The sequence below is a fragment of the Rhea americana genome, unplaced genomic scaffold, assembly GCF_003343005.1.
Source record: "Rhea americana isolate MKP2758 unplaced genomic scaffold, rheAme1 scaffold_14, whole genome shotgun sequence".
NCBI classification, from domain to species: domain Eukaryota; kingdom Metazoa; phylum Chordata; class Aves; order Rheiformes; family Rheidae; genus Rhea; species Rhea americana.
The window spans coordinates 851783-865660 of NW_028185483.1; the positions used below are offsets into that span (position 1 = coordinate 851783).

The 13878-nt window shown below is 40.0% G+C and overlaps 1 protein-coding gene across 1 annotated transcript in view; it reads left to right on the forward strand.

Moving 5' to 3' along the window:
- Positions 1-502: 502 nt before the first annotated feature.
- The window catches only part of CLSTN2 (calsyntenin 2), a 422996-nt gene continuing 409620 nt past the window's right edge, over positions 503-13878 (forward strand). Inside the window, exons 1-3 of the mRNA XM_085298685.1 lie at positions 503-554; positions 1413-1418; positions 2353-2442. Of these exons, the coding sequence (XP_085154811.1) occupies positions 503-554; positions 1413-1418; positions 2353-2442 (148 nt within the window). The remainder of the gene's footprint in view (positions 555-1412; positions 1419-2352; positions 2443-13878) is intronic.

The following is a 13878-nucleotide window of genomic DNA, read 5'->3' on the forward strand; positions in this document are numbered from 1 at the left end:
GGCTTTATGGAAACACAGGAACACAAATTAAAGGTCATGATCAAAAGACTGGAATAATTACTGTCACATAGAATTTAAAATATTTAAGATTTACTTAATGAATATTTAAATATAGTAAAGCCTTTGATACGGGCGTGGTGGTGCTTGGCAGAAGCTATTCCAGGGTTGGTATCTGAATTCCAGGTAAGGGTCCGACTCCAGACTGTTAATTGATGCTCCAGTAGCTGCGTTCCCTGGTGAGCACGACAACACTCATCCTTTCAGCTAGCCTGTAAGCTGCTTGGTTCTGTTTGGTTAATTCAGTTGCAGGCTTGTTCAGATCTTAATGATACAAAATGGGCTTAATGAAAGGAGGCAGCTGATAGCATGCAGAGTTTCCAGCAGAGTCAGAGTAAGCTTTGCAAGGGGCAATCTCTAGCCAAGGCAAATGCTCTTTGAGCCTTGGTGGGAAGAAGATGGCCTCACAGATAACTTGGTAAGGATTTGCTGCTAACCAGAGAAGATGGCCATAGTGAATGAATTTGATAGCGTACAAGGTGTGGGCAATAAGTGGTGTAGGTAGTGTTGGTAGCACAGCAAAACATCACAGCTGAGATCTGAGGAACACTTCCTTTCTGTAACAAACCAGCAGCTTGCTCAGTCTGGAGGTATGAGAGCGCTTCTAACTGCAGTGCTCCTTCCACCCTCTGCTGCACCTATACGTCAATGAACTCTCTCTTAGTTGTCTGTTCACATAATGTCTTCCTACACACATGCCCATGACGTTTTCTCATGCCTATTTATATCAGATATTCTGTCTCTGCACATTTATCCAAGTACTGCATTACACAGCAATTTTTAAGTTACTCTCACCTAAAGAGCTTTGTGCTGAAGATATTAGATTGCCTGTGTTATTGTGCCCTCTAAAATTCATTAGTGCAAACTGGTATTGGAAGCCCAGCTTAAGATAGGAACAAGGCAGTCTAGCTCAGTTTAATGACTGTGTGAGTTAAAAATATATATATTGTTGATGCCTATTCAGGTGCAAAAAATAGAAAGGACACATTTTTTCCATTTTTGTTTCTTATGTGATAGGAACTGGTATAACTTGAAGGGTCCTTGAATCCTGGGGCTGAATTCTATCTCCCGTTCTATTGCTTGGGTGACTTGTTTTTTGAAGAGAATGAATGTTCACGAGGAACAGGCTGGGAAGGAATACAGACCATTAGAAGCTGCACTTTCACTTTGTCTCTTGTCCAGAGCTGTAACGAACGACTAGGGGGAATCTAACTTCCCTGTACCTCTTTTCTCTATTACTGTTTCCTTGGCAACGGGTACTAGTCTGCTGAAAACAGAGTAAATGAGAGTTTGGAAATAATTATTTTTTAAACCACTTAGCTTTTGTAATCTGACAATTATTCCTGTGCCAACAGCAGCAGGTAACAGAGCAGCTGGGTTCCCAGTTGTCAAGTTCACATCCAGCTGCTAAATGACAACTGAAAAATCCTATTTTGTGGAGAGTGCCTCCAGGCCTGTGGATGTGCGAAATGAAGAGTGGTTTCAAATAGTTTAATAAACAAACAAACAAAAAATCAGATATCTGCCTCTAGGCCATTGTTGGAAGGCTGTTTTAATACTCAGGAAATCATAGAATCATAGAATTGGTAAGGTTGGAAGGGACCTCTGGGGATCATCTAGTCCAACCGCCCTGGTCAAGCAGAGTCACCTAAAGCATGTTAGACAGGGTTGCATCCAAGTAGGCTTTGAATATCTCCAGAGAAGGAGACTCCACAACCTCTCTGGACAACCTGTGCAAGTGCTCCGTCACTCCTCACACTTCTTGGTGGAGATAGCATAGCTGGTTTTCACATCCATACTTTCAACTTTGTATCCCTGTATACTCAACTCATGACAAACTAGCAGTAAAATTGCAAATCCACTCACACTTGATGTTTCAAAGTTAAGCACTTATGCCAGTTTTTCCATATTCCTGTTATGTCTTGAGACTGTAGGAAGAGGGGAAGAAAAAGGAAAAGTAGAAAGAAGAGAAGACATACATATAGAAAATAAGTAGAGTGGGAATGTGTCAAGTTATCTGGCTCAAATTTTCATTAAAATAGTTAAATATTGGCAATGCTGTCGAGTATGTGGGAAGTGAATTTGCAGTATTTACCTATATTTGTAGCTCTTTTTTTTTTTTTTTTTTTTTTTTTTTTTTTTTTTAAATGGTTTCTAAGTGTATGTTTGCTTTACCTGTTTTACCTGTTGACTGGAACCTATGTTGCTTCTTTTCTTTCTTTTCTACTTCTAATGTAGCCGCTGTCCATGTTCTTGTTTGCCCTTCAGGACCTGTTCTGCATCAGTAAAACTCAGAGGCACTGCATTGGATTCAATGTCCACACAGTTGGAGAAGCCTTGGGCTGAAGAAGCCACCAGAAGCAGAGGCAGAGGAGGTATTTTATGGTAAGTAGACGCAAAAACAAAAGTCAGTGCATGGGTGTTTAGGTAACATCATATCAAGTTATAGCTGCCATATAGCTATTGCAGCAAAAACAGCAGCCAGGAACTGCTATGAGAAGGCAGAAAGAAAATGACAGCAACTAGGACAGTGTTCTGCAGTTTTTTTTCACATCTTCTCTTGCCCAGCGGTACAAATGACATTCTATTCTTCTCTTAACTCCAATTTGAGTTAAGCAGTGAAGCAGGTAAAGCGACTGGGAGAAGGTGCAGTGGAGCTGAGGCTGGGGCAGTTCTTGGGAGGCTCAGGATAGCCACCCTTTCCTCATCCACAGGCTTATCCTTTCACCAGCCATAACCTTCCGACCACTCTGAGCAGGCAGGGGATTAGAGCTGTGATGCAGCTTGGGCTCTGGTGGGACTGGAGCCGGGAGCCCAGCGGAGGAGATGAGAGGTTTAGGAATGGAGCACAGCTGAGCTATCCACCCTAAGGCTTTTTGCTCTATCCACTCCAACCATATCCCCACTGAATCCCCAGCAGTTAATCCTCTAGGTGCACTCGGTGCCCAATTGAAGACCCACTGAAATACAAGACTGCGAGAGCACTTGAAACTTACAATAACCAAAAAGCAATAGAAAACATAAAAGAACTGAGCCTAGAGATTCCCTTTCTAAGCACCTGCTGATGACAGAGTAAGTTGCCTAGCCTTCACCTACTCCAATTTTGAACTAATTTCAGGTAGATTATGCTTGATTTCTTAGGTAATCATTATCTGAAAAGTTTTCCAAACACTAAACAGAAGGAGAGCAGAATTGATGTGTCATTCTGTTAGCATTATTTTTAAATAAATGCCAAATTAATAAAGTCTAGCCACTTAGTATACATTTATCTCAGTGACAAAGTGTTCAGATTGAAAATATATGCAAATTAATATTTCAATTTTAAAAATTACAGGCCTGAATTGTGCATAAATATTTGTAGGTTTGGGGAAATTAAAATAGGTTTTTAAAAGTGGGGATATCCTAAAAAAATATCATCAGGTTTTTCTCCACTGCTTTTACATTTTGCAGTGTGATTTAGGAGCCTATGTCCCATTGCAAACACTTGTGTGTTAGATTCCAGACTCATTAGGTACAATATCTATTTGCCAAATACTCCACTCCTATCCAAATCCCTCCCTAAATTCACATCTGTCAGAAAGCTTTAGAAGAAGTAAACTAATTAAAATATTACAATGAAATAATTTTGCCCACCAAACTGCTCATGATTTTACAGAAGTAGAAAAGTATCTTTTTGGTAAGATGCTGCAACATTTCAAGTTCAGCTGTCTGGCATCCCAGCTTTGCTGAGTTCTGGAATACAGAATTCCCCATTCTTAGCCTTGCAAGATATCCAGAACATTTGTTGGAAAGATATGATTAGTAGTGCTAATTAATGAGAATTTTGATGAGTATTTCAGATGTGATTTTCTCTTTATTAATATCAGTCTTATGTTATATGTAGCTTCTCCATCATTTTTGTACTAATATGCTATATGTTAGGTTGTCCAGTATATAGGATCAATGCTTCTATTTTTCTCCTACAGTCTGTCAGACAGCTTTCAAACTTCTAGTCTACATTTGAATCTTTTTTCTCTATTTTCTCTGTCATTTATTTGATATGTGCTCTATTGCGCTGTATTTTTTCACTTTAAAAGTTTTCAGTCCTCTAGAAAATGTGCAGTGTTACCAGTTTTCTCAGGAGATATACAGAAATGTTTTTATAGGCTGAGAACAATTCTGCAATATATGTTTTATAACACTGTGGAAATACCAAATCTCAAGTTCACATGTCATAGGATTCCCTTAATTTTAGATCCCTAATACCGCATGTTCATAGTGCAATAATGTCTATGCAGATAAAAGAGTTAAAATGCAGAAGTGAAATGAAGTAGTAAATTGCTGTTCTGAAAACACCTCCCACCAAGAACAAACCTTGGCTCAGTGGAACAGTTACTCAGCTTGCCTTAACTCCTTTGCTAGAAACAAACATACAGGCATTTGTAGAAATGTGTGAATTTATTCAGATCTTTTTAAAAATAAATTCAATCTTAGCAAATTAATAGTCAGCATTTGGAGAACCCTGCAGCCTTTAGGATGTATATGTGAAGTTCAGTGAACCTTGAATCCCAGTTTGTCTTCCCAACTTGATAATGGTAGTATGTTTATTGGAGCAGTCTCTGGCAGAATAACCAGGTAGAGACTTACTGGGTGTCTTCAGCACTGAGTTATTCTGGAGACCCTGTGCTGCTGCTTACCTGCAAACTCCGCTAGGCTTTGCTTTTGTCCTGATGCAGAAAGGAAGAGTTTGAAGCCTGAACATTTTAGTGGAACTGGAAAACTGTTCCCAGTCCAGCTCTAATGATTGTATCTTTAGAGTGCAGGAAGTTGCCACAGAGATTGTAGGAACCTGAGAGAATGAATTTATTGTTTAAAGACTAAAAGAAGATGTCAAATGTATTGAAAACCATTACCTAATTGAGTGTTGAGAGGAAGCTGAGAAAGGAGAGCCCATGATTTTTTTTATTCCTTCCTCCAGATAATGTAACAGAATTTCTAACACTAGAGGCTAGAGCATTTTGACTTTCAAAATACAAGATTTTGGAAAATGTAGATGAATTTACTCATTTAACTGAGCTTGTTACAGTGTTCACACTGTACACTTTGTCCTGATACGATGGCCAAAAATTCTAGAGCTTCTTTCATAAGCGGCACCATCTGCATTTCAAGAGGTGTTGGTTGCCTCTCAGTGTATTCTTGGAATTGAATGTTTTAGTAATTTTTCATTATATGTTTAGTATGTTTAAAATAAGTAAGATTGTACTTGTACTTGTGTAATCCTAGGAACAGGGGATTTTGCAAGTGAGTGGCCTCTGCTAGGATGATAATAGAATCTAAGACTTCAAAAAGAGTCTATGGATCATTTTTGCTGTTGGCTATTTTGCTTAAAGAGTCAGTCCTTTGAGTTATGTGTTGCTATTGATAAGCATTTAGTCAATACATTGATAGTACTAGTTGTTTTGTAGCACTTAAAAGAAGAGTAGCCACTTTTTCATCTTTCTCTCATGTGGGGCATCTGGTATTCGAAAAGCAATTTCACAATACAGTTTTTGTTTTCATGTGAGAATTAGAGGCAAATATTTATTTATTTGTTGTCATTCCTCGTGGGCTTTTTCATGGTAGCCAGTATTAGTGTCCCATGCTTGCTTTCAGCCAAGATAACTGTTGTAGTGGAGAGGGCAGAAGCATGGAAAAATAAAAGCTAATGGTAGAGAAAAAGCATATTAGAGTTAGTTTTCTATCCTCACAAGTCAGGCTTGATGTTGGCTACATCTTGAACAAGGATTACAGCTAGATGATACTTAAGTTTTAAAAATGTTTTTTATGAAGGATAGGATATTTCTAAAATTGCAGTACTATAAGAAAATGTATATTCTACTTACAGGCTCTTATAGCAGAACCCCTTATATTTATCACTGTTGTGAACACTATGCTATATACTGTTCTTCCTCTTTCCACTATTTTCTTTACTCCTTGCACTTTAATTTTGCGCTCCTACACTTGGTGGCAGCCATCAGGAAGTTCATTTCCTAAAAGTTAAAAAAAAAAAAAAAAAACTTTTAGAGCAGGTTTCTAAAGTACTGGCTTCTAGAGCAAACATTGTTAGGTGATAAAAGAATACATATCTCTGAATACTTGAAATGAGGGCTGATAGCCAAAAGCTGACAAAGATTGATTTAAAAATGAAAATGAAGCCATAATAACTTCAAAGAAGTGACATGGTTATTACTCGGGGAGAGACGTACTAGTTATGACTTCCAAAGGTAAAAAACATGTTCACAGAACAGGAGCAAATTATCACCCTATTGCTCCAAGCTAGATTTCAAACATGATATACAACAATGACAATTATACAACATTATATACCCTTAGAAAAACAGTACTAATGAAAGGTCACTTCTGCAATTGCCTACAAGCTCCGATCGGCCAGATCCTGAGCGTAACGTCCGCTCGTAAGGAGGGAAGGAGGAATGGGTCTGTGAGTCACGTTAGCAAAGTCAAAAAAGCGATAGGGAAATCGAGTCTTCGTTCCCAGACTGAAATGGTGAGCTGTGCTTAATCTCAGGCCCTAGAAAGGGAAGTGCGCTATCCCCATCTGAGGTATCGAAAATCTGGAATTTGTTCATGGAGTCACAGGGAAAACAGCTGTCCAATAAGGCACCGGAAGGAAACAAGGTTAGGAGATGAAAAGGTAAACCAGGTAATCTTCCAGAAAATAATGATCTAACTGGAGAATACTAATTTTTTAAAGTTTAATTGTTCCTTGGAAGCATGTCAATTTTGATAAATCTTTTCGAGTTGCATGCAGATAACCATTGGAAACCTTGTTTGCTTTCTGCCACTTTGGCTCAGAAGTTGCTCAGGAGCCTGAGCTGCTCCTGGGCGCCTTGGCGGTTGCAGGGCTGTCTTGCCACGAGGGTGGTCGCAGAGCCAGTCGCTCCCAGCTTCCAGATTTGCAGGCCAGCTGGCATCATAAGCTGCCTCCTCCTTCTCACCCTTCAGGGAACCAGCAGGGCCATGACTTGGGCAGCCGTGAGGGCTGCTGAGTGCCGTCCCAGACCAGGGGGGCAGAAAACGGTGCTGCAAATGAACAGAGAAATACAGGTATCTTTTGGGTGAAAAAATCTTTTCTGATCCCAGCATGGTGCTGGATGAAACCCTGAAGCATGAGACTTGATTATAGACTGTGCTGGAGTCATCTCTTAACGAGTTACCTGAGGGTGCCATTCTTTTCTGCGTCACTGTTGTCCCTTTCCAAATCAGTAACGGCAGAAAGCTGATGGTATGTGAGCTGCCTTCTCCTTGGTGTCTTCAGTCCTAGAACTTCCTCCCGTTCTTGTGGTGTTACTAGGTTTGCCAAATACAGAGAGGAAAAGACTGAAGTTTCAGGTAATGCAGCTAGAGAAAATGGGGATTTTGACTGCCAGGCATTTGTTTAGTATCCAGATGTTTGTTTATTTTTTTGCCACGGTTAGTTACATACAGTATAGGGAGAGCTCATTTGCAGTGTTTGGCTAAGTGGGTGAGAAATGCGGGCTTGTTGAAACAACGGTGATGAGTATGTCCGTGTTGCAGCCTGACAGCTCTTCTGGACAGTTAGTTACTCTACCATGATCTGTATTCAGTTAGCATTTACATGATTTTAGAGTACATCTGAACTTTATGACCTGAGAATACGAAGGAGAAATTATACAGTAAGTAACTCCAGGATACATCTTCACTTACAGAAAATCTTAATTTTTAGCAGTTTGTTTTAAATCAGTCTGAAAGACTAATGCAAACATCCAGAGGTCAAAATACCGTTAAAAAATATCCAATACTCATAAAGTATCAAAAATATATTGTTAGCTCAGAACCAAGTGTGTTTTGTATGGACAAAAGTGAATATAGTTCAAGCACGGGAAGCTTTAGACCCTGGTTCTGGTTCTAAAGAAACCCAGAAAGGGTTAGCTGTGTTGCAGAAACAGACCAAACAAGGATTACTGATGTTATAGAAATCATGTAGAGACAAGCATATATTACATGCTTTAGAGATGGATGACCCATCAGGTTTTATCATCTGAGTAAGAACTGCAATCCTTTGGTGAACGAGCATTACTCTGATTTATACACACTGAATAAACAAAAACGAGCACTTTATATTTAAGTCAGCTGGCCAACAACAAAAAAAAAGTGCACAGAAAGGTCTTCCCAGTGAAACAGGCGTTGGGCTCTCAGGTGCGGGATGCCAGCGGCAGGCTGGCAGGCGGCGGTCCTGCAGGTGAACACGGTCCTGGGGAGGCACCAGCAGTTCTGCGTGTAGGGGTGGCTTCGCGTACCCGCTCATTAACGTGCCTCGGGAGGGGGGTGCAGCAGGCCGGTGAGGTGCCACATCGCGGAGTGTTGCATGATAGCATGAAGAAAATTGCCATGTCTGGCACAACATGGGCTGCCCCAGGGCAAAACTATTTTATACTGTTCCTAGGTCACCTCACCAATACTGTACCTATGTTTACTAAGTATCATACTGTAGGTAGTATTAATTGTGACATTATATTCATTGTAATAAAACAAATTTTTCATCTAAACCAAACAATACCATATATTATAAAAAATATGGAGAAACTTCCTGTGTGTGTTCTGTGTTTTGTACAGCAAGAGTATGCTGTGGAAAACAATACTTTGCAAAAGTGCTATTTTTTCTACTAGTCCACTCTAGCTTGTAGCACTAAGAAATTTCCCTGGCTAGTTAAACTAGAAAGAGCTATTCTACTGTTCGTCTGCTGTTCTCATCCCAATTCATATTATTCCACTTTTTTCCAGGCTCATATCTTGTTGCTGAGATAATAGCTGATGTCTGTAGGAAAGCCTCCATGATGCATGTGAAATAATTTTCTGCTATTTGTACTGCCATACACCAGTAATTTTATAATCTGCAGGCATATTCCTATATAGCTGTGATAAAATGCATGCTTGTGGAACAAGGAGACCAGGAGTTGGTTTGTTTTACTGGGACAGTAGGTTGGGCTGTTTTCATCAGGCCTTCTGAATCAGTTGTGCTTTGGAAAATGGACTTGTTTTCTTCTGCTTGGTCCAGAATATCCCATTAACATTTCAGTGTCCTAAGTGCAACTTATGATAATCCATCTCCTTGTAGAATTGCTCATAGAAAAATAAGTTTGTGCCATAAAAATGTATTTTGGGGCTGGAAGATGAGCCTGGCAGTTCAGAATGCTGAACAGATGGTGGTGCCGAGCCCTGGCCTGCAAATTCAGCTGTGCTTTGGGGCTCGTCTAGATTAGGCGGCTCCTTTGGCGTCCAGGGCACTGCTAGCATAGCTGGGCTTGTGTCCTGTGCTGAACCACAGAAATAGCAGTTGTTATTTTCATTTTCACATAACATCAGTGCCACATAAACTGCTGGATCTACTTTCTGACTGTGAGTATAGGTAATCAGATGCTGCCTAACAGCTGTGCTTCTGTGGGAAGTTACTGTAAATATCACAGTTAAGTATTTTTGTTCTTTAGAAATGTGGTGTTTGTTGAATAATGCTAGAAAATTTTAGTGCCTCATGTTGTTAAATTGGGAAAAAGTTCATATGTCAATAATTACATACAGAAGTATTCTGTTAATGCAGGATTGTGATTGATGCTATATAAGACTGTTTTTTGGGCTTCAGGTGCTTACCGTAAGCACTCAAAGCTTGGAAACCTTAACATCCACTGAAGTATAATAAAAAGAAAAATCTGTAGCTAATCTGATCACATACAACTGAAGCTTAGATACTATTCTCTCACCAACAATCCATTCAACTTGCATCTTCCTCAAAAGCTGGGCAAGAGCGGAGAGGAATGCATTTGTGGACATTATAGTACGTTCCAAACTTTAAGGCAATTAGGTTGTTTCATGGAAACCATAGACAAGGATGGAACAAATCTGCATCAAAAATCTTTCTGCACCCTTCTCAGTTAAGTAAGTAAAACAGCTCCAGATTAGTTGCTGCTGCTGATCAGAACTACAGCGTCTGAGAGAGAAAGGGCCTAACTCTTAGCTAAAAAAAGCGCCTTACATTTCCCGTCGGCACCCACAAAATCTGAAAAGCAGGTCAAAATCACTGCGACAATATGCTTTCAATAGTACTCTCATTTTAAATGAAGGCTCTTCAGTCTTGCCTTAGCTCTAAGTCACACCCGAGGAGCGATTCCCTAATAAAAATGATGCTTCATTCTCTGCTACCTCTAGCTAAGGACTGGTTTTATGACACATGCCCATATAGACCGTGTAACAGACGTTTTACCACAAGCGAGTCAGGCAGTTCAGAGCTGGCGGTCTCTCAGCAAAGGTGTCTCCTCAGCTGGGTAGTGCTTTGTATTTAAGGATAATGTCTTCCAGGGACAGGTATTTCCTGGCAGTTGCTGACTGGCTGGAGGAGTTGATGCCCTTGGCATCACCTCAGGCACTTAACCTAACTGGTCATTAAATGACAGGGAATGTCTGATCCAGAAGTCATTATTGCTGTTATAAAGAGAAATAAAAATATGATTCTTCTGTGCATTGAAAATGTAAAATTTGAATATTGCATCAGCATAGGTGCAGATATTTGTTCATAGTTTTGGATTTTTCCGCTACTTAAAGACCATAAGCACTAATAGAAGCTATATTGCCTTTTTCTAGAGTCCATTAAATTTACAATACCATTTAGGTTAGGTTTTATATTCTAAGGTGTAGCAGTAGTTGTAAGGGCAGCTGTGTAAAGCAGTATCTCCCTACTCAACCAATCTGCTTGCTGTAAATACAGAGCCACCAGAGTCACGTTCTGCTCAGTTTAGAAACAAATATTTTTGTTTCGTGTATTTTACTCCTTCTGGCATTGAAAGCCAAAGCCACAAAGATGTTATAAGCGGAGCTGCCAGTGATGCCGACACCAGCAGAGAGCGTTACCGCAAGTCCAGCAGTGGAGGAACCTCTGCTCCTGGAGCTGCTTGTGAGTGAGGAAATGTGAGTTTTGAATCACTGATGGCCATGGATTTGAAGCTAGTGAAAATATTAACACTATTAAACAAGCCAGTTCACCTGGAATTTATGTGATCTAATGGAGATTTACTGTAAGATTTTTAGCACCTTCACTCTACTATAAATTAAAGAAAGCTCTCAGCTCTGATCACTGCTGTATTTTAGAACAGTAAAAAGGTGGATCTGACTATTGTACCCTGGATTTCACCTCAGCCAAAACTTAGTGGCTTTAATGGAATTCTTTCTTTTTGCTTTCTTTGATTTTATGGACAATTTTGCCAAAGCACAACTGCAGTGAGAACAATAGCTTTGTTTTTCTGTGTTTTGTGGCTGGATCACTCTGCGATATAGCATGGGTGCTATAGTCCCCAGTGTTCTTCATACACACGGTAGTAGAAGCTCTGAAAATGCAAGACAAAACAGAAAAGGGAGAGAATGGGAGAGAGACACAGAGAAGTGAAGTGATTTGCCTTAAGTTTTGCACAGTTAAAAGAGTTGTGTGCAAGTCTTCTTGTTCTCAGTCTAATATCTATTTGTTGATCATATTCAGGTCATTTTTTTGCAATGGTGGCACATTCATTACATTTTTTAGAGCTTGCATCTTCACTGGGAAAGGGATTTTTTAAAGTGAACTAGTTTATTTGGATTAAAATGAGCAGAAAGGAAGGTTAGAGAGAGAACTATGATTAACTGGAAAATGAAATAAATAGAAAAAGACATTAGAAAGTACAGACTTGCTTTTTGCAAATCTGCATGCACATAGATTGTAGTTATGAAGTAAAGCATCATATACATACACAAGTTTTTCATCATATGTCTTTTTATTTGAAGAAGAGCAGTAGCGCTTGAGCTTCAGGTTCATCACTTGACGTTCATATGCACAGATTTCTTTTGACTGAATGTGTAACCTGATGGCTAGTGTTGCATCTGTCTACTATCTAGATTACACAGCAGATTTAGATATATATGTAATCGGATTAAGAGCTGTACTCAGTTACTTGAAAATACAGTTAAAAATAAATGCCATTAGATATATGCAATCTGCATATGTACTGAGGTATTTTCTTTGAATTTATGACAGCTGATGAAATTCATGGCTGACTTCTTAAAGAAGCTTATGTTTCAGTGTGATATTAGCACAAGAAAAAAGAAAGCTACCAAATGTAACATCATGCTGCTCATTTGAAATTCGCACAGCAAACCCCACTGTTTGCACATAAATTATAGATTGTGAAGCTTGAGCCAGGTCTGTGATTTTCTGTTTTAATATAAATTAGTTTATCTCTGAGTTGCATCACAATGAATCTGAGGGAGAGCGTTAAGTGATGGAAATCTTCAGGACTCGGTGTAGGTGCAGGGGTCCTTGGCAATGTGCAACAGGACTGAAGACTACAGCAATCATCTGACCGCTGAACTGCAGAGTGATTGCAGAGCTCAGTGCTTCCACTGTAAAGATGAAGAGGGTTTTAAAGTAAGTAGGTGCCTTTAATCTGAACATGATTCACCTGAAGAATTCTTTGCTTTCACTTTCTTTTTCATTCTACCTGAAGAACCGTTATTGTTTCAGTTTAAATCTCTCAAGTAGAACATTTTTACTTTAGTTAGGATAGAGTGGGAAAGAGTCAGCCTTCTACAACACTTCACAAGCAGATGTAGTGCATCTCAGTCTGAAGAGCTTGTGGTGTTCTGGGTATTTTCCAGAACATTTTATAAAAATCCAATTTGACAGAGATAAGTGATGAGAACAAGATATTTATAAAACTGAAAGATCACGAACACCAAGAGCACTTTTTCTTGTGTTGACTCACTGACAGAGACTCACTTGAGTGTTGTTGTTACCACTGAACCAGTGGGGATATGACTTAAAAGGTTGTGTGATCTAAATATACCGGTCCTGTACATTGTAAGTATCTGATTATATTAGGGCATATTAAAAAAACAAAAATTTCACCGTCTGTGTAGAGAAAACACAGATTTGCACTTCCTAGTGCTCAGCATCTCTGAGGGCATGGGAAGGACAAATACTGCCTGGGTATCACTGGGCTGTGCTAAATCCCAGCGTGAATGCCTCCTTCCGGAGCCACCGGACTATATGTAAAAAGTGACTGCCAATATTCATGAAGGAAAAACTATTCCTACTATGTGCTAGAGGAACAGTGAAAAATGATTCCTAGAGCTCAGCACAAGAAGACTGCAGATGAAAAGTCTCCACATTTAAATAGGTTATGATTTCTACGGGACCTGACTTAAAATATTTGAGTGCTTGGTGCTGGCAGTTCTTCATATTCTGTCATAATTAGTTTACTGCTCACTCGTTTTGCTCTTATTCTCCACTGTTCATTATGTGGCTGGCCTCAGCTTATTTGCATGCAGTGCTTTGTGCTCTATTTCAGTACCGTTTGCTCCTGCAGAAAATCTCCCCTCCTGCATTTCTGGCTCTTCACTGGCCTTGTGCACTGAGGAGGACCTAGATAGCACCTGCAGGTGATATCTTTATCTGAAGCAGAAAGTGGGTCACTTGCTTTTCATAAAGCTGGGGATGGTGCTTCCCTAGATTTTCCCTGCTGCTGCTGCATTTTTAAAAACTCAGACACATCCCAGCTCTCTGGGAGGCTCTTCCGTATTCTTCCCCTCAAGCAGACCTGCCTCGCGTTCCCAGCCCCAGCTGGGAGAGCACAGTGGGACTTTCCCCAGCACTCTGTCAATGCAGATCATTTAATTAGGCCAGACGGGCTCGCTCTGGCAGAAGCGCGGAGCTCTTTTTCCCCCTGGAAGCCGCAGCACTGCCTTCCCGGCGTTCACTCCAGTGGGCCGCGGAGGCAGAGTTAAGACATAACACGTCCCCCGCAC